Source organism: Loxodonta africana, chromosome 16 (genome assembly GCF_030014295.1).
Source record: "Loxodonta africana isolate mLoxAfr1 chromosome 16, mLoxAfr1.hap2, whole genome shotgun sequence".
In the NCBI taxonomy this organism is placed as follows: domain Eukaryota; kingdom Metazoa; phylum Chordata; class Mammalia; order Proboscidea; family Elephantidae; genus Loxodonta; species Loxodonta africana.
In genome coordinates, this window is record NC_087357.1 from 47750401 (window position 1) to 47775649 (window position 25249).

General features: G+C 38.3%; 1 protein-coding gene across 4 annotated transcripts in view; it reads right to left on the minus strand.

Moving 5' to 3' along the window:
• MINPP1 (multiple inositol-polyphosphate phosphatase 1) overlaps nucleotides 1–25249 on the minus strand; it is a 52499-nt gene that overhangs the window by 4475 nt on the left and 22775 nt on the right. Inside the window, exon 5 of one of the 4 annotated variants that reach the window (XM_010589131.3) lies at nucleotides 1–24171. The exons of the other annotated variants lie outside the window; for them this stretch is intronic. Within the exon in view, the coding sequence (XP_010587433.1) occupies nucleotides 24072–24171 (100 nt within the window). The 3' untranslated portion in view covers nucleotides 1–24071. The remainder of the gene's footprint in view (nucleotides 24172–25249) is intronic. 4 annotated transcript variants of the gene reach the window in all.

The window sequence follows — 25249 nt, forward strand, 5'->3', positions numbered from 1 at the left end:
AAAGAAATTGAGAAAAAAAAAAATAATAATACATGTATATATACTCATCATAAAAAATAGTATCTAAACTGTCCCATCTTTTCTTTTCCTTTTATCTTTATGTACATAACACAACCATACAGCTAAAATCTGTGTGGCACAGAACTGAACTTTTTATACTGAAAAGTTTCAAAATTCAGGATCATTGTAGTATTCCAAAGCCATCTAAAACAGCATGTATATATATTATCTTTTAAATTTCAGAGGTTTTTCTTTTTTGAAGATTAAAGAACTTGAAACAGATGTATTTCACTATTGTGTTGTCTTTCTGTGAATAAAAATGAGCAAATAAGCCCTTAGTAAATATTGATTACTCCATGGAGCTCTTCTGAGCAAACTTAAAGTGTTATTATTTTATCTATGTCTAGGGAATAGGGTCGCTATGAGTTGAAATCGACTCTACAGCAATGGGTTTGAGTTTTGTTTGTTTAGGGAATAAGGACACACAGTATTCAGTAAATTTCTTGGTGAAGGCCAAGACTGAACAATGAATATCAATTCACATAACCCTTCAACAGTTTACAAGACCTGATTTGGGCACCAAATTGAGAATACAGCCAGAAAAAGGCAGAGATATAACCTACTTTAGCTGATACAATATGTCTGTGAAGGGACCCCAGTGGCACAGCGGTAAAGCACTCAGTTGCTAACTGAATGCTGGGTGCTTTGAACCCACCAGCCACTCCACGGGAGAAGGAATTGGAAATCTGCTTCCATAAAGATTTACAGCCTTGGAAACCCCATAGGGCAGTTCTACTCTGTCCCACAGAGTTGTTAGGAATCAGAATTGACTTAATAGCAATGGGGTACTGTGTCTGTGGTTGGGAGTTGGAGTTTAGACACTGACAGAAACAAAACAAATCTTAACACTATGAGCTAAGTTGCCTTTTCTTTAAGCATTTTTTTTCTGATAAAGGGTCTTTTTTTTTTTTTTCATAAGACGCAGTGAATGACTGCTTAGACTTTTCCCAGCTTGTATGGAAAAACTATGACGATGGTTCTTGTATATAAACCAAGAGGCAATCATTGGAACAGAGCAAGTACATACTGCGTGGTTTGGGATCATGAAGGGTGTGTGTTAGGGTTGCATCCTTTCACCATACTTATTCAATCTGTATGCTGAGCAAATAATCTGAGAAGCTGGACTATATGAAGAACGGGGCATCAGGATTAGAGGAAGACTCATTAACAACCTGTGATACGCAGATGATACAAACTTACTTGCTGAAAGTGAAGAGGACTTGAAGCACTTACTGATGAAATCAAAGACCACAGCCTTCACTATGGATTATATCTCAACATAAAGAAAACCAATAAGCAACATAACGATAAAAAGAGAAACCCTGGTTGGAAACCCTGGTGGTATAGTGGTTAAGTGCTACGGCTGCTAGCCAAGAGGTTGGCAGTTCAAATTCACGAGGTGCTCCTTGGAAACTCTATGGGGGCAGTTCTACTCTATCCTATAGGGTCGCTATGAGTCGGAATCGACTCGACGGCAGTGGGTTTGGGGTTTTTTTTGTATACCGAAGTTGTCAGGGATTTAATTTTACTTGGATCCACAATCAATGCCCACGGAAGCAGCAGTCAAGAAATCAAATGACACGTTGCATTGGGCAAATGTGCTGCAAAAGATCTCAAAAGCAAAGATGTTACCTTGAGGACCAAGGTGCGCCTGACCCAAGTCATGGTATTTTCAATCGCATCACATGCATGCGAAAGCCGGACAGTGAATTAAGGAGCATCCAAAAAGAACCGCTGCATTTGAATTACAGTGTTGGCAAAGAATTTTGAATATACCATGGACTAACAGAAGAACGAACATATCTGTCCTGGAAGAAGATATCTTCCTTAGAAGTGACGATGGTGAGACTTTGTCTCATGTACTTTGGACTAACAGGAGTGACCAGTCTCTAGAAACGAATATCATGCTTGGTAAAGTAGAGGGTCAGCGAAAAGCGTAAGAATGCTCAATGAGATGGACTGACACAGTGGCTGCAACAATGAGCTCAAACATAACAATGATTGTGAGGATGGCACAGGACCAGGTGGTGTTTCCTTCTGTTGTACACAGAGTTGCTATGAGTCAGAACCAACTGGATGGCACCTAACAATGTGGTTCTTAAATATAATTTGTACACCTATTCAAACATGACTAACTACCTGGCTTCTTGCTGCCACCCCCACACATCAAGTTATGAATTTGGTGCATCTTGATTCTGATAGGAGAGCAGCAGTATTTGCAGCGAAGTTAGGGGATCTTCCTCATTCGCCACATAAAAACAGATAGAGCAACTAGATAGCAAATCCAGCATCTACATTTACAGCATAACTATGTAATAAAGTATTCTCTGTGAAGCACCAAGAGCCTCAAGACATGCATATTATCAGTTATCTGTGTCTATATGGCTAATTTATGTTCAGATGTCACAGGCCCTACCAATCTAGGCCAAGCCAGAAACTTTGCTAGTTTTTCTTTTTTTTTGGTGGTGCAGAGGGGGAGGGGAAGGGCGGTGAGGTAAACAAAAATACAAATAAAACATATTCCTGGCTCTTGCAGATTAGCATTTGTCTAAACATGAAGGAACCCAGAGAAGGACAGCAATTCTTTCTGTCTGGGGAAAAGCTGCAAGGGATTTACCGAAGGGGTAACGTTTAAGCTGAGTCATAAATACCTTCCTAGAAAGTCTTGTAACAAAAATGCTGCCTACTATAACCTTAGCGAAGTACAAGAGCAGGTTTTTTGTATTTGATAATTAGAAAATTCAACATATATTTCTAAAAATAGTATGATTAAAAATGCTAACTTATGATAGTAAACAGGACTGTCATAGTAAGATGTAAGAAGGACTTTGTTGTTGTTCTGTGCTTTCAAGTCGATTCCAACTCAGCAACCCTATAAGACAGAGCAGAATTGTGCTCTTTATGGGAGCAGATTACCAGCTCTTTTCTCCTGCAGAGCAACTGCTGGGTTTGAACCACTGACTTTCAGTTAGCAGTCAAGTGCTACCAGGGCTCCTTAAGAAGGACTTTACTCCCTTGAAAAGCCTAAAAAATCTATTCAATGGAAGACTGTTTCCTATTTTTGCCTTGAGAGAGCACAGTTTTCCTGCAAAGGAATTATTATAAATAACTCCTTTTATTTATATTCACATTTCAGATTTTCTCTAATTACTAGTATCTCCTAACCCTTTGGCATTAAGTGTCTCTGCCCTACTCCATCCTCTCATTCACACAGTTAATGGGACATCTTCTCCATGCATTTCTCCAATGATTCTCATTTAATTCCCATAAAAACTCTATGGCATAGGTACCATCACCCCCTTTTTATAAGTGAAAAAACTGAGCTTAAATAACTTGCCTAAGTTACCTGTGAACCACCAATTAAACTCACTAGTACAGTTAAAAAAAAAAAAAAGTACAGTACCATCCATTAAATTCACAGGGGGTAGTTTCACATAAAAGAACAACCTACATCATTTTGAAAACATTTTACTCCAGCCATCTTCGGTCTAATTTATAACTTCAATTTTTTCAAAAGATTAGTTTTCCTGAAGTAGGGCATACCTGAAGTTATTCAAAAATAAGTTTCTAGCTCAAACTTTTGGCTCTGGAAGCAACCTTAGATTAGTCCCAGCCTTCAAAAAAAAAAATTTGAGCATCTGATAGAACAGGTGGTCATAATGGACGAGAGAGGAACAGGTCCCGCAGCTTGAAAACCGGAGGCCATAACCTACTTAGGGCAAATCCCTGAATCTCTCCAAGCCTTGGTTCCTGCAAAATGAAGGTAATCTACTCCCCTCACAGAGCTGTTGTTAGATGAGAGCTACAGCAATAAACTGGTGCATGGCATTGAGCAGTTGATAAATTAAAAAAAAAAAAAAAAAATTGTGGTAGCAAACAGCACTGCACCAGAGCAGCCTAATTTCAAGTCAAACTTTTAGGTGGAGGTAAGAAACATGGTGTTTCAACAGGCGAGGTGAGAAGACTGTATTGCTAGTGCTTGTTAACAAGGCCCTAGTATACTAATCAGAATCAGCCAATTAAAAAAAGCACTCTTTAGCAATAATGCAATTTGGTGAAAGCACGTGTTAAATTACCCTACAAAATAAGAAAATGGATTATCTCTATAAATACGGCATCAATTCTTCAAAAATGTTTAAGAGGTAAAACCTTCATTTCACAGGGTTTATTCTGAAATGAATACACAACAAAAAAATGGTCAATAAAAAATACAGTTCTACAAAAGAATAATGACCTGTGATGTAAGCCTGGAAGAAGACAAAGACAGAGAGACAAGAACTCTCCCCCCAGGAATTAATATAATATACTACACGACAAACCACTTCCAAAAATCAGAGACGCCATGTCCCTAAGAGCATCTCTCGCTCACTAACTCTAGGCACTCATCTGCATTATACCCTCCACTCTGAATTCAGTTTGCTGAATAATAAAGGGTGCATAAGCCAAACCCATTGCCTTCGAGTTGATTCCGACTCACAGTGACCCTATAGGACAGAGTAGAACTGCCCCAACAGCGTTTCCAAGTAGCAGCTGGTGGATTCAAACTGTCAACCTTTTGGTTAGCAGCTGTAGCTCTTAATCACTGTACCACAAGGGCTCCAAAATGGGGTGCGTATATACCTAAATTTGTATTCTAGCTTGGAAGAAAGAAAATGTGTCAACAAATGACAATTTTAGTCTCATAGAACCAAATATCTAGGCCAAACCAGTTTCAGCTCTAATTAGTGCCTAACAGCTATCTGGAACACTGTATTGAGAAGGATTCAGGTTGTACCCAGGCCCAGTATGATCTACTTTGTATTTTCTACACTCTCTCCTCTCCATATACGAGCTCTCCTCCCCTCACCAACCAATCTCTCCATCCTTACCTCTCATTTCCCAAATATAATTAAAATCACTTTATTCATTTCTAAGACACCAGATTACAAGATACAGCAGTTGAAAATGTTTCAAATTAATATTGTAATAGTACACAAAATATAGTGTACATTATTTTTCTTTGTTTCCTTTTCTCCTTTTTGCTTTTCGATGGTCATGTTACTATTGATCATGTGTATTAAAACACAGACACACTAAAACATATAATCACCTAAGTACTACTTTATGTGTAATCATTCCTAAATGTGTGTGCACAAATCTTTTTTAAGCATAGAAGACGACAACACCTAATGGGTGTAAAATACGTCAAAGCAGACTATTAAAAATCTGGCTTAGAGAAATCTTATCTCAGGGAAAATAGTCTATAAAATAGAAAAGAATGCTTTATGATATTTTATAAAATATGCTATCAATATGAACACAAAAGTGAAAACTTAAAGGGGACTAAAAATTATTTTTCAGCACATACATGCTTTATACAATTAAAAAAATCTAACTTTATTCTTGATTTTCCCATTAAAAAAAATTAAAGTGCACTAAATGTCTAGCAGAGTTTTAGAGTAAGAAGAGGAATTCAGTTCACTCTAAAATAAACTACAATAGCCAAAAAAAAGTTAAGTAGCTTTTGCTGTAACTCAAAATATTTTCAATAAATAATAGCTCAGAATATAAATCACTGAAGTCTGAAACATACATGTTTTCCTTCACTATTTTTTTCTAGTCTGAATTTAACTTAGTAATTCTTAATAATTCAAATGTTAAAACTAGAATAAAAATAATAAGGCATTCTTCCTCAAGGTTCCCTACATAGTATAAGTAAAAAAATCTAACTTATAATTGTGAAGTATAAAATTCAAGAGAACCTAGCCAGTAATTTTTCAGCCATTTTAAACTAAATAGTCCATTTATAGCTACAAATATTAAACTGCTTTTCTTATAAACAAGAATAAGTGATATATAAACTGATTTCTATTTCATTGAAGCTCAATTGCCAAAATGAATTCTAGTATATAAAAATTTTAGTTACTGCCATGGAAATATCTGTGATCAAAAAGAGCGTATTTTCTTTCCAAGGGTTAATATAAACAGCAACAAAAATCCCACTGCTATCAAGTTGATTCTGACTCACAGCAACCACATAAGACACAGAAGAACTGCCCACAGGGCTCCCAAGGTTGTAATCTTTACGGGAACAGACTGCTACGTTTTTCTCCCACAGAACAGCTAGTGGGTTCGAACTTTTTGGTTAGCAGTCACGCGCTTAACCACTGTGCCACCAGAACTCCTTAGCGTTAACATAATTCCTCTCAAACAGCTGCTCATGGTTACACTTGTTTGTCCCTTTATTAGACTTGCTCACTTTTTTTTTTTTTAATGCTGTTAAGTAGCGTAAGTGTCAAATGGAAAAACACATCTTGTTTCTATTCTAGATTATATCTGAACACCAAAATAAGGTAAACTTGGATACCTTCAATTGAAAACCAAACCAACCCGTTGCCATTGAGTTGATTCTGACTCACAGTGATCCTTTAGGGCAGAGCAGAACTGCCCCACAGGGTTTCTAACCCTGTAATCTTTACTGAAGCAGACTGCCATATCTTTCTCCTCCAGAGCAGTTGGTGGGTTTGAACTGCCGACCTTTCAGTTAGCAACCCAGTGCTTAACCACTGCACCACCAGGGTTCCTTGAGTCACAACTGACTTGACGGCAACAGGACCTTCAATTAGTGGGGGCTAAAAGAGTTCTGAGATGTGTGTGTGTGGACAGAGAGTAAGGTTTTGGGTTTTTTCTATTTGTTTTTGTAATTCTAAACACCTCAAAGCAAATATTTGAGAGCATTTGTGGTCCAGGAAGTTTTTAAAGGTATATACTAGGTTTTATCAAGAATTTTGAAGTAAATCAGTAATTTCTGTGAAGAAGAGATTCGGTTTCATCTCAAGGAACATGTTGCTCTATGCCTCATAATTCGGAATAAATCTTAGATGATTTCAACCTGATTCTAAGTCATCTCTTAGAAACTGGTTTACTCCAGTTAGTACAGGCCCAATTGCCGTTTGAAAGAACCAAATCCCCAACTTATCCTTAAAAATGCCCAAATCCCAAAGACGGCATGAGAACTTTTCTGGGTTTCATTCTCAAGTTTCTCTAAGCCAAAGCTGATCTATAATTAAGCTCAAAATACCGTGAACAAATCAGGTCAAGCAGCAAATGGGTAAGAGTGCGTACGTATGTCTTATATATGTCTGAATGAGGGAATAACTCTGTGTGTACGTGTGTGTGAGAGAGAGAGACAGAAAGGAGAAGAGAACACATGTGGGACTGGGAGGACTTACTTTTGGAGTGGGAATATGAATAGAAAAAAAGTCAGTTTACTCAACTCCATATATAAGCCCTCTGCATATCATTTTGTCAGAAGATTGCTGACAGCATGAAGATTGCTACATTCCACTCTGTCTGTGGTCCCATGTAGCTTTCTTTGTCAATACCCTTCAATAAACAGAGTTGTGAGGTTCAGGTTTTTGTCTTTAACAAAACAATGCAGTTTTTGGCAGGAAAACGTAAATGGTTTTTAAAGGTCAGGCTGCCAAGGCAATCAGTAATGAGGCATATTCAATACCCACTGTATCTGTGGTTCTTAACATTTCAGGGACATAAACCCACTTGAGAATCTGACTAAAAGAATGGGACTCTGTCTCAGAGAAATGCACAAATGCATAAAAGCTTGAATTACAGTTTTGGGAGTTCATAGACCCTCCATGATTCTAAGAACCCCTATGTTATACATTATATTACCACCTGACATCCTGAGGATTAATTTCACCCACAATTCTGCCCCACACTGGTTTATATCTCCTGCATCACATGTATTTCAGAAATGTCTGATAGTTTTATTCTGATGAATCCTACATTTAAAATTTCTAAAGAGAATGAATTAAATTTACATACTTAACATCAAATTAAAATAATTCAGACTTTCTCTAATTTGAATTGAGCTTTTTCTATTTTTCTTGAAAAAATAAAACACACATTTTCCTTTTCTTTCTTAACTCCTCCTTCTTTCACTATCAGCTAGGCACCATATTTACTGTAACCATGCTCACAAGGTGCCTACCCACTTTCTAGTACCACTAATACCACCAAATAGTAGGAGACCTTTCTCTGTGCCTCAGCCCAAAAATGCCATTTCCCATTGACAGAGAATGCGTGGATTTTCCACAGGCTGGTTCTGACTCATCAATAAATAAAGACTTCTATTAGTCACATTTCTAAAATTACCTTACATCCCTGACTATTCTTTCTTTGAGACTCTTAGCAAAATACCCAAAGAACAACGGATACAAAGGCTTGGAATGGGACCATCTCTCACTCTGCTCTTTCCATCCAATAAAAATACATTAAACTTTGGATGTCACATATTCTAAGAAGTGACAAAACCACTTAAAAAAACATAATTTTTACCTTAAAAAGAACCTGTAAGATGCAAATTATCAATACGAACATAAGCAAGTAGAAATCTATATGAATGTATGTATAGAAACAGTCAGATCATAATGTTTTACAACTGAGGTCTGGTTAAGTCCTTCTATTTCAGAAATAAGAAAAAAGAGGTCTAAGGTGGTCAAGTGAATTACCTAATGCTATTCATCAATATTAAGAATGCAGTTCTCCAAATTATGGTCCTCTTTCACTTATATGAGAAACCCTGGTAGCGTAGTGGTTAAACGCTATGGATGCTAACCAAAATGTTGGCAGTTCGAATCCACCAGGTGCTCCTTGGAAACTCTATGGGGCAGTTCTACTCTGTCCTACAGGGTTGCTATGAGTCGGAATCGACTCAACGGCAGTGGGTTTATTTTTTTTGGTTTTCATCTATACAAGTTGGTAAAGAGACTTTATTAAATCTTTAATAAAAATGAAATTTAATTGAAGCCTAAAGTTATGTTGTTAAATATAAGTAGATGACCTTGTGTGTGTTCAAAATAAACACCCATAATCAAGTACTTAAACTCACTCAAAAGGCTCAACCAGAAAAACAACTGATAATTGTGTTTTCCTCCGAATGTATTTAGCTAGATCTTTCTAAGCTCTCAATTCATGTTTTACACTCAACTGATGTTATGCAGTGTTTTTTTAAACATGAGCCAGGAGTATCAAATAGTGCTTTAGACAATACCTATAATTTTCATAGTTATGTAAGTGTACAAATAAGCAACACAAACCACCAGATATAGGAGATGCTTTGGTAAGAAAAATACCATAAAGAAACTTTTTATGACTGAATCGTGAGCTTCAGTAAGGTGTGTGAAGAAGTATTAATTCATCAGCTTAACACAAAATCATAGACTAAAATGACTCAAGTATAAAGTTTTTTTCTCAAAAATACACTAAAATAACTTCTGCTTCCAGTCAAGATGGAATAACAGGGACTGAATTTGCCCTCCTGTCCTATACTACTAGAAAACCAGACAAGTACATGAAACATCAGTTTTCAGACACTGAACAACTGGTGGAGTAAGAGAGAAGGAAGGCAGAAGGGGTATACCCAACAACTGCTCCAGCTAACTGCCTAGAGTTTCCAGGCTGAAGCACAAAGCATGACAATCTCCCTGAGTAGAGGAGACAGGGTTGAGAATTTGGGAGGCCACACTGGCTGAAATTCAGAGAATAAAGTGCCGGAGAGGAAAGAGTGATTTGGTATTGATCAGTGCATGCATGTGAGAAAACTACCCAAATGTAGGGAAAGAGCCATTGGAAAGTAACAGGTGAAACAAAAACTAACACTAAGGCCAGGAACAGTTTGTGTTACTACAAGCCAGGCTGGAAAAACTTCATAATACACAGGCTGCCATTTAGAGTACTATAATGGATCAAAGCTGTGTCCCCCCCAAAAATGTGTCAACTTGCCTAGGCCATGATTTCCAGTATTATGTGATTGTCCACCATTTTGTCATCTGATGTGTTCTCCTATGCATTGTAAATTCTACCTCTATGATGTTAATGAGGCAGGATTAGAGACAGTTATGTCAATAAGGCAGGACTCAATCTACAAGACCAGGTTTTATCTTAAGGCAATCTCTTTTGAGATATAAAAGAGAGAGAAGCGAGCAGAGAGACATGGGGACCTCATACCACCAAGAAAGCAGTGCCGGGAACATGGCATGTCCTTTGGACTTGGGGTTCCTGCACAGAGAAGCTCCTAGACCAGGAGAAGATTGATGACAAGGACATTCCCCCAAAGCCAACAGAGAGAGAAAGCCTTCCCCTGGAGCTGGTGCCCTGAATAACTTTCTAATTGTTAAAGCCATCTACTTGTATTTCTGTTATAGCTGTACTAGATAACTAAGACAAATGCTCAGGAGGAAACTGCCAAATTACTGGGGCAAAATCAACCCTTTAAACACTATTATAAAACAAGGCAAGCCACAGACTAGGAAAATATATTTGTAAAGCATAAATCCAACCAAGGACTTGCACTTAGAATAACTCTTAAAACTTGGAAGACAAACAACCCAATGAAAAAAATGGACAAAAGATTTGAACAGACATATCACCAAAGTAGATATACATACAGCAAATAAGCACATGAAAAGATGTTCAGCACTGTTATTATTAGAGAAATGCAAACTAAAATCACAATGAGACACCACTATGTACCCATCAGAATGTCTAAAATTAAAAAGACCTACCATACCAAGTGTTGGCTAGAATGTGGAACAGCTGGAACGCTCACACAGTTGGTTGGAAAACAGTTTAGTAATTTCTTAAAAAGCTAAGCATACACCTACCATATGACCCAACCATTCTATTCCTAGGTATTTACCCAAGAGAAATGAAAGCATGTGTCCACACAAAGACCATGAATGTTCAGAGCAATTTTATCTGTAATAGCCCCAAACTGGAAACAACCTACAGGTCCATCAAAAGAAAAGGTGAATGGATAAACAAATTATTGTGCAATGGAATATTACTCAGCCATAAAAAGGAACCAACTATTAAACTATGCAAGAGAGATGAATCTAAAAGTTATGCTAAGTGAAAGAGGGCAGACAAAAAATTTAAATACTATAGTGACATTACATATAATTCTAGGAAATGCAAATTAATCTACAGTAACAGAAAACAGATCAGTGGTTGCCTGGGAATTGGGGGAGGGAATCAGAAAGGGGCACAAAGAAACTTTTGTTTGGACATTTTACCTTGATTGTGGTGATGGTTTTACGCATGCATGCACATGTAAGTAAAACTCCACAAAATTTTAACTTTGCTTTACATCAATTATATCTCAAAAACGCTATTTAAAAAAAAAATCAAGTACAGTAAAACTTGTGAAAGCTGGAACCAGTGTAAGACAGAAACCTGTCAGAGAAGGAAAACTCAAATATTTCCCATGAAAACGAGTGATAGAAAAGTAGTAAGACTGCACCCTGTCAAAGGTGGAAAACCTGTGAGCCAGAAAAACAAGGCAGTCCTGACAAGTTACAGTTCTCACATGTTTCACTGTACGCTGATACGCTGGAGTTAAGTGAAAAAAGTTTTCGGTGGCCCAGCTCAAATATTCCTCCTTCCATAAAGCCTTTACCAAACTTCACAGCTCAAACTAGAGCCCTGGCGGTACAGTCGTTAAAAGCTACAGCCGCTAACCAAAAGGTTGGCAGTTCAAATCCACCAGCCACTCCTTCGTAATCTTACGGGAGTTCTACTCTGTCCTATGAGCTCACTATGAGTCGGAACTGACTCAATGCAACAGGTTTGGCTTTTGGTTTTCAGCATTTTCCTTTTTGCCTGTTTTAGCGCAGTTATATAAATATCCCCCAAACCAGGTCATGAGTTCCTTGAGACAACAGTTTAAACGTATTCATCTTCGTATATCCTCTATTGCCTGAACATTGTAGGTCACAAAAAACAACACAGAAGATACTCTGTCTTTATTTCAATCGATTTGTCCAAGTATTTTTTAAAAGTATAGCAACAGATTTTACTGGCCATGATTCTAATTAAGGAAGGAGATGTCTAAGTGTTAGAGTGCACTGTATTATAAAATGAACAGAAATCATTACAGTAGAAATACAAACAAAAAATTAAATTCAATCTGGCAAAGGTAATACCGTACTAAAAAACCCATTGCTATTGAGTTGATTCCGACTCATAGCGACCCTATAGGACAGAGTAGAACTGCCCCATAGGGTTTCCAAGGAGCACCTGGTGGATTTGAACTGCTGACCTTTTGGTTAGCAGCCACAGCTTTTAACCATTATACCACCAGGATTTCCAAGACCGTACTAAAAAAAAAAAAAAAAATTTCCCAATATTGTCTACTTTAAGCCACCAGGTTAATTTCCTCAGCATAAACCCTGGTGATGTAGTGGTTAAGACCTGCAGGTTGGCAGTTCAAATCCACCAGATGCTCCCTGGAATCCTATGGGGCAGTTCTACTCTGTCCTATAGGGTCACTATGAGTCGGAATCAACTTGATGGCAACAGGTTTGGTTTTTGGTTTACTACAAACACTTTGTTTTCATTCCCACATAGGCCTTTACTTAATAAGTACACTTCTTTGTTAGAACATCTTCATCATTCCTACCTAGCCAAATTCTGCCTGGGATGACTATCATGATGATGTTGACAATTAATTTTTTAAAATGACTATTAGCACTTGTGTGCAAGGCACAGTGGTTAAAGATAAATGTGTGTGCATATATGTGCATTTGTGTGATGCACACACACGCGGACATATAGTTGCATAAAACCTTCTCAATATCTTGTAAGATGAGTATTATCTTTATTTCAAAGATGAGGAAATTGTGATTTAGAAACATTGAACAAGTTGAGCAAAGATTTAAATTTGGATATGACTGTAAAACCAATGCAAATTCTATCACACTATACTGCTTGTAATTAGTGCCCAACTCAACTCTTACATCCACAGAGAAACCTTTTGGTAGAAATAAAATTTCTTAAAAATGGGCTACACAGAGGCAGGGCCAAGATGGCTAACTAGTCAGAAGCTTTCGCTGAACCCTCTTGCAATGAACAGCCGAAAAAAAAAGTGAATTGATTACATATCTGACAATCTACAAACGCTGAGCATCAAATGCAGAATTAAGGAATCCATCTGAGCAACAGGGGAAGCGAGAGATGGTGCAGAAGCAGTGACAAGTTGTAGCTCCTCAGCTCTGATTCCTTGGCACCGTTCTTTGGCACGAATGCAGCACAGGCTGATGGTAGTTTCCTGAGACAAAGCAGCTTCAGCGAAAGAAGGCAAGCAAAGTGGTGCACCCCTGACCCTGTGGTGTGTCTACAGTGGGGCTGGCCACGACGTTTAGGAAGCAGTTGCTTCAGCGCAAGAAGGCAAACGAAGTGCCGGCACCCCAACCCCCTAGTGTGACGCCCATGGGTCTGGCTGTGGAGTTTAGGACAAAGCTGCTCCAGGAAAGAAGAAAAGTGTGGGAAGCAGCCCTAACCCTCCTGAGGCAATCTCAGCGGGGACCCAGCCAGCGAACACAGGCTATACAGGCCTCTGCAATCTGAGATAAAACAGTGCTGTTGACACAAGATAAGTGATTTTGTCTAATTTACCCCTGGATCTAATAGCTCCTTCTTCTGAAAGTATTCTCTCCTATTTATCTGATCCCTCCCTCCCCTGCCCCATCTGGCTTCATTAACAGTTGAATTCCCTGGGCCTGAGATAGAACCTGCTGCACCCTCTCTGAGCCATTCCCCTGGCCTGGGAGAAGTAGTAAACTAACAAACAGGAAAAATACTTTCCCAACTCCCCTAATCTGGAAGCTCAGAAGTGGCTCCAGTCCGGGCATAAGCGATCCACAGACTTTGGCTTGCACCCCTACATGGATCCAGGTGGCTATTATAACGCAAGGGCAAATCTGTTAGAGGTCTGACTGTAATTGTTTCAGCTGTGCGGTGCAGAGACAGGTTTTGGAGGTCTGATACCGCTCTGCCTGTTAAACAGAGCCCTCACCTACCCACAGCAGGGACCTGAGGGCTGGAGGCTCCACCCATGCCATCCAGCCACCTGCGAAAAGGGTCTGAGGATAGTGGTGCCTACCCCAGTCTTTACAGGTATAAGCATTGGGTGCCTAAGGTACAGCTGCAGAGCCCACCCACCAGGGTGCTCTAGAGAACAGAGAAGCTTCTTCCTCACTGACACTTGGGGGAAGGCTGTCAGCAGCGTGCCCTCCTCAGAGTGTGACGCCTTGCCACTACCACAAACCAGTGCATACAACCATCACCACTACTCCTCTAAGATAGTACATGAGAGCCTATACCACACACTAGGTGACCGATTATCAGGACACCTGAGCTGAATCTATACAAGGATAGTGAATGCACTCCTAGGCTCATATACCTGGTAACAGCTCTAGCCATCTGGTAACAGGACATTAGTGCTTCAAAGGCTCCAATAATCAAGCTAGCTCACTCTAGTAGCCTATTTGGGTTTACTGAAATAAAACAAAGCAAGAAGCTCGGACACAGTGAGCAAACATAAAATAAATTATTACAACAACTTATAGTGGCTTGCAGAAAGCAGTCGATATCTAATCACATAAAGAAGCAGACTGTGATTGCTTCAACAAACTCCCAAAACAGAGAATCAAGGACTCTCCTGGATGAAGATGTATGCCTGGAATTGCCAGATGTAGAATACAAAAGATTAATATACAGAAAGCTTCAAGACATCAGGAACGAGATCAGACAATATACAGAAAAAGCCAAAGAACACACAGATGAAGCAGCTGAAGAAATTAAAACGATTATCCAAGAACATAAAAGAAAAATTTAATAAGCTGCAAGAATCCACAGGCAGCACTCAGAAATTCAAAAGATTAACAATAAAATTACAGAATTAGACAACTCAATAGGAAGTTCAGAGGAGCAGAATAGAGGAACTGGAACGCACAGTTGGGGAGATGGGAGGATAAGGCACTTGGCACCAATGTATTTGAAGAAAAATCAGAAAAAAATTTTTTTTTAAATGAAGAGACCCTAAGAATCATGGGGGACTCTATCAAGAAGAATAACTTGCGAATGACTGGAATACCAGAGCAGGGAGGGATAATAGAAAATCCAGAGAGAACTGCTGAAGATTTGTTGGCAGAAAACTTCCCTGACAACATGAAAGGTGAAAGGATATCTATCCTAGATGCTCACCAAACCCCATACAAGGTAGATACCAAAAGAAGGTCACCAAGACATATTATCATCAAACTTGCCAGAATCAAAGATAAAGGGGTAATTTAAGAGCTGCCAAGGGTAAGTGAAAAGTCACCTACAAAGGAGAATCAATAAGAATAACTTTGGACTAATTGGCAGAAACCATGCAGGCAAGAAGGCAGTGGGATGACATATATAGAGCACCGAAGGAGAAAAATTGCCAGCCAAGAATCATATATCCAGCAAAATGGTCTCTCAAATATGAAGGTGAAATTAATACATTTACAAATAAACACAAGCTTAGGGAATTTGCAAAAACCAAACCAAAACTACAAGAAATACTAAAGGGAATTCTCTGCTTAGAAAATCAATAATATCAGGTAACAACACAACACTGGGACACAGAACAAGCATCCAGATATCAACTGAGACAGGGAAATCACAAAAATAAAATATTAAAAAAAAAAAAGCTCAAAACAGGGAATCAGTGATGTCATGTAAAAGATGACAATAATCAAGAGGGAATAAAAGTATGCACAGATATTCCATATGGAGAGGAAATCAAGGTGATATAGGGAGGTACAAGTTAGGTTTATACCTAGAAAAACAAGGGTAAACACTAAGGTAACCACAAAGAAGACTAACAATCCCATACTTCAAAATATAAAACAAGATAAAGACTCAGCAAAAACAAATTCAACTACAATGAAAAAGGAACACACAATTTACAAAGAAAAACTTCTCAGCACAAAGAAGTGGAAAAATGAAACTTCAACACTATGCCAAAAAAGGCATCAAAATGACAGCACTAAACTCATACCTATCCATAATTATGCTGAATGTAAATGGACTAAATGCACCAATAAAGAGACAGAGAGTTGCAGAATGGATAAAAGAACATGATACAGCTATATGCTGCCTACAAGAGGCACAGCTTAGACGTAGAGACACAAACTAAAACTCAAAGGATGGAAAAAACTATATCAACCAAACAACAATCAAAAAAGAGCAGGAATGGCGCTATTAATTTCTGACAAAATAGACTTTAAAGTTAAATCCATCACAAAGGATAAGGAAGGACACTATATAATGATTAAAGGGACAATATGCCAGGAGGATATAATCATATTAAATATTTATACACCCAATGACAGGGCTGCAAGATACATAAAACAAACTCTAACAGCATTGAAAAGTGAGATAGACAGCTCCACAATTATAGTAGGAGACTTCAACACACCACTTCCAGTGAAGGACAGAATACCCAGTAAGAAGCTCAATAAAGACACCATAACCACTGCTGTCAAGTCGATATGGAAGATCTAAATGCCACAATCAACCAACTTGACCTCATAGACATATACAGAACACTCTACCCAATAGCATCCAAGTATACTTTCTTTTCTAGTGCACATGGAACAGTCTCTAGAATAGACCACATATTAGGTCATAAAGCAAGCCTTTGCAGAATCCAAAACATCGAAATATTATAAAGCATCTTCTCTGACCATAAGGCCATAAAAGTAGAAATCAGTAACAGAAAAAGCAGGGAAGAGAAACCAAACACTTGGAAACAGAACAATACCCTGCTCAAAAAAGACTGGATTATAGAAGACATTAAGGATGGAATAAAGAAATTCAGAGAATCCAATGAGAATGAAAACACTTCCAATCAGAACCTTTGGGACACAGCAAAAGCAGTGCTCAGAGGTCAATTTATATCAATAAATGCACACATCCAAAAAGAAGAAAGGGCCAAGATCAAGGAACTATCCCGACAACTTGAACAAATAGAAAAACAGCAACAAAAGAAATCCTCAGGCACCAGAAGAAAGCAAATAATAAAAATTAGAGCAGAATTAAATGAATTAGAGAACAGAAAAACAACTGAAAGAATTAACAACACCAAAAGCTGGTTCTCTGAAAAAATTAAAGAAACTGATAAACCATTGACCAGACTGACAAAAGAAAAACTGGAGAGGAAGCAAACAACCCAAATAAGAAACAGGATGGGCGATATCACAACAGACGCAAGTGAAATTAAAAGAATCATATCAGATTACTATGAAAAACTGTACTCTAACAAATTTGAAAACTTAGAAGAAATGGGTGAATTCCTAGAAACACACTACCTACCTAAACTAACACAAACAGAGGTAGAACAACTAAATAGACCCACAACAAAAGAGATTGAAAAGGTAATCAAAAAACTCCCAACAGAAAAAAAGCCCTGGCCCAGACAGCTTTACTTCAGAGTTCGAACAAACTTTCAGAGAAGAGTTAACACCACCACTACTACAGGTATTTCAGAGCATAAAAAAGGACGGAATACTCCCAAACTCATTCTATGAAGCCAGCATATCCCTGATACCAAAACCAGGTAAAGACACCACAAAAAAGAAAATTACAGACCTACATCCCTCATGAACTTAGATGCGAAAATCTTCAAAAAAATTCTAGCTAATAGAATTCAACAACATATCCAAAAAAATAATTCACCATGACCAAGTGGGGTTCATACCAGGTATGCAGGGATGGTTCAACATCAGAAAAACAATTAATATAATCCATCATATAAATAAAACAGAAGTCAAGAACCACATGATTTTATCAATTGATGCAGAAAAGGCTTTTGACAAAGTTCAACACCCATTCATGATAAAAACTCAGCAAAATAGGAATAGAAGGAAAATTCCTCAACATAATAAAGGGCATTTATACAAAGGCAACAGCCAACATCATCTTAAATGGAGAGATTCTGAAAGCATTGCCCACGAGAACCAGACAAGGATGCCCTTTATCACCACTTTTATTCAACACTGTGCTGGAAGTCCTAGCTAAAGCAATTAGGCTAGATAAAGAAACAAAGGATTGGTAAGGAAGAAGTAAAAGTATCTCTGTTTGCAGATGACATGATCTTATACACAGAAAACCATAAGGAATCCTCAAGGAAGCTACTGAAACTAACAGAAGAGTTCAGCAGAGTGTCAGGATACAAGATAAACATACAAAAATCAGTTGGATTCCTCTACACCAACAAAAAGAACATCGAGGAGGAAATCACCAGATGAATACCATTTACAGTAGCTCCCAAGAAGATAAAATACTTAGGAATTAAATCTTACAGAGATGTAAAAGACCTACACAAAGAAAACTACAAGACAGTACCACAAGAGACCAAGAGAGACCTACATAAGTGGAAAAACATACCATGCTCGTGGATAGCAAGAGTTAACATTGTAAAAATGTCTACCGAAAGCCATCTATGGATACAAAGCAATTCCAATCCAAATTGCAATGACATTTTTTAATGAGACCGAGAAACAAATCACCAACTTCATATGGAAGGGATAGTGGCCCCAGAGAAGTAAAGCATTAGTAAAAAAGAACAAAGTGGTAGACCTCACTCTACCTGATTTTAGAACCTATTATACCGCCACAGTAGTCAAAACTGCCTGGTACTGGTACAACAACAGATACATAGACCAATGGAACAGAATTGAGAATCCAGGCATAAAACCATCCACATATGAGCAGCCAATATTTAAAAAAGGCCCAAAGTCAGTTAATTGGGAAAAAGGCATAACTGGATATCCATCTCCAAAAAAAGGAAACAAGATCCATACCTCACATCATGCACAAAAATGAACTCAAAATGGATCAAAGGCCTAAATATAAAATCTGAAACAATAAAGATCATGGAAGAAAAAATAGGGACAATGTTAGGAGCCCTAATACATGGCATAAACAGTATACAAAACACTACTAAAAATGCAGAAGAGAAACCAGATAACTGGGAGCTCCTAAAAATCAAACACTTATGCTCATCCAAAGACTTCACCGAAAGAATAAAAAGACTACCTAGAGACTGGGAAGAAGTTTTCAGCTGACATTTTTGATCATACCCTGACCTCCAAAATCTACATGATACTGCAAAAATTCAACAACAAAAAGACAAATAACCCAATCAAAAAATGGGCAAAAGATACGAACAGCCACTTCACTGAAGAAGACATTCAGGTAGCTAACAGATACAGGAAGAAATGCTCACGATCAAATCAAAACTACAATGAGATTCCAGCTCACTCCAACAAGGCTGGCATTAATCCAAAAAACAAAAAATAATAAATGTTGGAGAGGCTGTGGAGAGACTGGAACACTTACTTATACACTGCTGGTGGGAATGTCAAATGGTACAACCACTTTGAAAATCAATTTAGCACTTCCTTAAAGAACTAGAAATAGAACTACCACACGATCCAGCAATCCCACTCCTTGGAATATATCCTAGAGAAATAAGAGCCTTTACACAAACAGAAATATGCACAACATTGTTCACTGCAGCAGTGTTTACAATAGCAAAAAGATGGAAGCAACCAAGGTGCCCATCAACGGATGAATGGGTAAATAAATTATGGTACATTCACACAATGGAATACTACACATCAATAAAGAACAACGATGAATCCGTGAAACATTTCATAACATGGAGGAACCTGGAAGACATTTTGCTGAGTGAAATTAGTCAGTTGCAAAAGGATAAATATTGTATAAGACCACTATTATAAGAACTGGAGAAACAGTTTTAACAGAGAAGAAAATATTCTTTGGTGGTTATGAGAGGGAGGAGGGAGGGAAGGAGGGAGGGAGAGGAGTTTTCACTAATTAGATAGTAAATAAGTTTTATTTGAAGGGAAAGACAACACACAGTACAGGAGAGGTCAACACAACTGGAGTAAATGAAAAGCAAAGAGGTTTCCTGAATAAACTGAACACTTCAAAGGCCAGTGTAGCAGGGGCGGGGGTCTGGGGACCATGGTTTCAGAGGACACCTAAGTCAATTGGCATAATAAAATCTATTAAGAAAACATTCTGCATCCCACTCATCTGGGGTCTTAAACACCAGCGAGCGGCCATCTAAGTCTCGACCCACCTGGAGCAAGGAAGAATGAAGAATACCAAAGACACAAGGTAATCATGAGCCCAAGAGACAGAAAGGACCACATAAACCAGAGACTACATCAGCCTGAAACCAGAACTAGATGGTGCCTGGCCACAACCGAGGACTGCCCTGACAGGAAACACAACAGAGAACCCCTGAGGGAGCAGGAGAGCAGTGGGATAAATGCAGACCCCAAATTCTCATAAAAAGACCACTTAATGGTCTGACTGAGACTAGAAGGACCCCGGAGGTCATGGTCCCCAGACCTTCTGTTAGCCCAAGACAGGAACCATTCCTAAAGCTAACTCTTCAGACAGGGGTTGGACTGACCTATGAGATGGAAAATGATACTGGTGAAGAACCAGCTTCTTGCATCAAGTAGGCACATGAGACTATGTTGGCATCTCCTGTCTGGAGGAGAGATGAGAGGGCAGAGGGGGCCAGAAGCTGGCCGAATGGACACGAGGAGGGAGAGCAAAGGGAAGGAGCAGTCTGTCTCATTAGGTGGAGAGCAATTAGGAGTGTATAGCAAGGTGTATATAAATTTTTGCACGAGAGACTGACTTGATTCGTAAACTTTCACTTAAAGCACAATAAAAACTAATTTAAAAAAATGTTGGAGAGGCTTTGGGGACATCGGAACTCTTATGCACTGCTGGTGGGAATGCAAAATGATACAACCATTCTAGAAAGCCATATGGTGCTTCCTTAGAAAACTAGAAACACTCCTAGGAATATATCCTAGAGAAATAAGAGTCATCACATGAATAGATACATGTACACCCATGTTCACTGCAGCATTTTTCACAATAGCAAAAACATGGAAACCTAGATGCTCATCAACATATGAATGGATAAACAAACTGTGGTACATACACACAATGCACTGTTACACAACCCTAAAAAACAATGATGAATCTGTGAAGCATCACATAACATGGATGCATCTGGAGAACATTATGCTGAGTAAAATTAGTCACAAAAGGGGAAATACTGTACGGGACCACTACTGTAAAAACTCATGGAAAGGTTTACACACAAAAAGAAAGAATCTTTGAGTGTTACTAGGGTGGGGAGGGGCTGGTTTGGAAAAACACTTAATAGACAATAGATAAGCAGCAACTTTGGTGAACTGTAAGTCAGTACACAATAATGGGGAAGACAGCACAGCCTGTATAAGGCAGGGCCCTGGTAGCCCTATAGACACACCCAAACTCCCTGAGGGACCTAATTGCTGGGGTGAGGGCTATGGGGACCATGGTCTCAGGGAACATCTAGCTCAACTGGCTTAACAGAGTTTATAAAGAAAATGTTCTGCATTCTACTTTGGTGAGTAGTGTCTGGGGTCTTAAAAGCCTATGAGTGGCCATCTAGGACACTCCACTGATCTCACATGTTTGGGAGCAAGGAAGAATGAAGAAAACTAAAGACACAGGGAAAGATTAGTCCAAAGGACTAATGGACCACATATACCACGGCCTCCACCAGACTGAGTCCAGTACAATGAGATGGTGGCCGGCTACCACCACTAACTGCTCTGACAGGGATCAAAATAGAACGTCCCAGACAGAGCTGGAGAAAAACGTACAACAAAATTCTAACTCAAAAAGAAAGGCCAGACTTCCTGGCCTGACAGACGCTGCAGAAACCCTGAGAGTACAGACCCCAGACACCGTTTCAGCTCAGTAACGAGGTCACTCTTGAGGTTTACCCTTCAGTCAAAGATTGAAGAGGCCCATGGAACAAAACAAGACTAAAGGGGTGCACCGGCACTAGGGCAGGGACTGGAAAGTAGGAGGAAGTAGGAAAGCTGGTAATAGGGAACGTAGGGTTGAGAAGGGAGAGTGTTGACATGCCATGGGGATGTTAACCAATGTCACACAACAATGTGTGTACTGTTTTATGAGAAACTAGTTTGTTCTGTAAACCTTCATCTAAAGTTCAGTTAAAAAGAAAAGAAAAGAAAAAAAGGGCTACAAATTACAGAGTTAGTAGACTTCAACATTAAAAAAATCAATAGCACCAACACCACCTTCAAGAAGGAAACAGAGGGGTCTCATGAAAACTGTGAGAGGACTTTCTCTTGGCAGTCAATGGGAAGTCACCGAATGATTTTATGCAGGCGCTGGATATGATAATATGCGCATTTTAGAAAGAAGATTGTATTAGAGTGGAGTAGAAGTAACACTGAAATCAAGGAAGCATTTAGGAGGCAATTGTTAAAATCTAGGAGAGAGGAAATAATAGCCTGAACTGAGGTGGTAACAGTGGGGATGGAGAAAAGTGGAAGGAATTGATATAAACTAGAACCAAAAATAAAAATATGGTGATGGATGTAGAAGGCGAGGGAGGTAGAGTCAAAAATGACGCCTAGGTACACAGCTTGGATGGCTGGAAGGATGACGGTGGTTTTGACTAAAATAGGGAATACAGAAGAAAAAGAAGCTTTGAGAATATTCTTTCGATAAATATTCAGCACCAACTATCCCAGGCATCGTACTAGGCACCAAAGAGAGAACAGTGAATTATACAAAGTTCCAAACCTCACAGACCTAGAGTCCAGAGAGACAGTCAAAACATGTTTATCCAGAAGGCAAGCGGACATCTGAATCTGAATTCAGAGAACAGCCAGTATATTTATATAAACTTTTACTTTATTTTTTTTTTATCTTTCAACTAGTACGAAAAGAACAGCGAGTATATTTATATAAACTTTTACTTTGTTCAGTCAGTATCTTTCAACTAGCACGGAAAGATACTTATGGTACACCTAGTTAAACTCCATGGAACACTGGGCAAGACAACCAAGAACAGGTTCTCAGGGGGGCAAGAACCTAAATACACCCCAGAGAACTTTAAAAGACAAAGTCTCCTGGTTACAACGGGCTAAGTAATTGACCAAAATAGCTATTTAAAAAATCACTTGGTACCACTAAACATGTTCCAATGTTGCCATCTTCTGTTACAATGAGGAATTACACAACCCAAAAAAGCCGTGCTATTTCAACCATGAAATCTGAAAATATCATAGACTGAAGAGCCAATGAAAAGATTCAAGAGTTATTTAATAATCGCAACCAATATTAGTGTTTGTAACAATTAATTTTGACATCTGGGAGTATCTCTGACAAAAAGAAAGATTTCATGAGGCAAGTAATTACGGTCCAGAATATCAATCTTACTTTGGGAATGAGGAAGTGACTTGCTGAATTCCCCAAATCTGAAAAGATAAACATGTATTAACAGAAATTGGGGGATGGGGGTGGGGTGGAATAAAATCCAGGGAGATCTTATTTCTTTAGTAAATTCAATCTGCTGTTCTAATCACAGCGCTTAAACAGTAATAGCTGCTTAAATTTGCTTACTGCCAAAAGGAGTAAAGAGTAACTTTACTGGTTTTAACTTTAATCTCATCACTGCAGTGATTCTAACAAAAGTCAAGGACCCTAAATTTGGAAAGCTGGTTTTATTTAACTAAAATGTTGATGCTTGTCAATTAACATTATTTGCGAGCTTCAATTTTTCCTTAAGTAAAATCATGTTATTAAAATTAGGCTAAAAACATCCAGTGACATTGAAGAATGTCTCTGCTTTAATGCTAATATAAAAAGATGACAACCTGTATGCACAGTATCATTGCCAGGGTAGGGTAGGGAAGGGTGGAGAAAGCAAAATGCAGCCTGGGAACCCCAGACAAGTCACATCAGTAACAGAATATTGTCAGTTTACACATATTTTTTAAAATGTAACATCCAAGTACAAAAAAAGGGATTTTAAGAGTAACTTAAGAAAGAAAAAGTTAATATTTTGATAAAATAGATCAGAAAAAATACAATATAAAATACTCTATTAAAAATCTTATTATTTTCTCCCTGCTGAGCGTATGTTGGTTTTCTTCAGAAACACTCGTAATTTTGGCACTGCTCACTTTGGTCAGTGTCAATTTGGAGAGAAATCTGATCGAAGTCTCTGAGTACACCCATTTAAAAAGATTTCATCTTGATTCAGCTAAACAAGAATTTTAAAAACTCTTCATCAGTCTTTTCGTATAAACAGTCCCTGAAAACCATCTGTCAGTCTTCACAATCACCGCTGGGCACCATCTGTTGACTCTCTCCTTCCTGAGTTAGAAAAGGGGATGGTAGACAAACTGATTTACTGCCATAAAGGATCAAACTCCTTTCTTTAACTTTTTGTACTATTTCACAATCTTATATAAACAATTATACCATTACACATGGTTTTTATAAAACATTGCTATTTTCTCCAGATTTTAAGAACCACAAGTGCAATGACTGACTGTCTTACTCACTCTATCCAGCTCCTAGAACTCACCCTGACATGTAGTGTAGTAGGTATTTAAAAATTTGATGAGTGAATTTTCTGTTCAATTCACACATAAACAAGTAATTGTCCAAAAGAAGTAAAGATTTTCTCCAACTTGCTAATAAAAAAGAAATTGGTTTATTAATAAATGAGCTCAAGGCCATGAAAATTTTAAGAGAGTAAGTCCTACAAAGTACTTGTTTTTATTATTTGAACAATTACAGGGGGAGGAAGGAGGTGTGTTAAGGTCTGAGACAAGTTAAGGGCATGTTTTGAACTAAGAAGCCTCATATACAATAACAATACCTTATTTCTACATCACACTATACCAAGTGCTTTCGAAGACATTATCTCGTTTGATGTTCACACAACTCCATGAGCCTGAGGAGGCACTCCCTTTTCAGGAGTGGGGAATCTGCAGTATCAATAAAGCAGAACCAGCCCTCAAACCAACCTAAACATCTGCCTGTGACATCACATTGCTTCTATGTTACTGCATCTGAGTCTACAAGCCATGCTAAATATTAGCTTCATTTGCTTCTAAGTATATAAAAACCCAATTAGCTACCATTTAGCATAATGGACCACACAACTAGTTGCATTTTTCCCTCTATACTTTGCTTTTGGATGAAGCAAATAAATTATAAGAAAACAAGCTAAAAACTGTAATTTCATTTTAAGATAAACCAAAACAAAGCCTCCCAACAGATAATCTGGACGACTACAAACAGGCCAACCTCAACTTAGAACACTTCAACTTCAGATTGTGTCCTGAAACCGATGCAAGTCTGGGACTGCCTACATACCTATGGATTTAATATTCCTTAACAAATCACTGACAGTCAAAATTAAAGACCTTCTTGCCACCCCAGA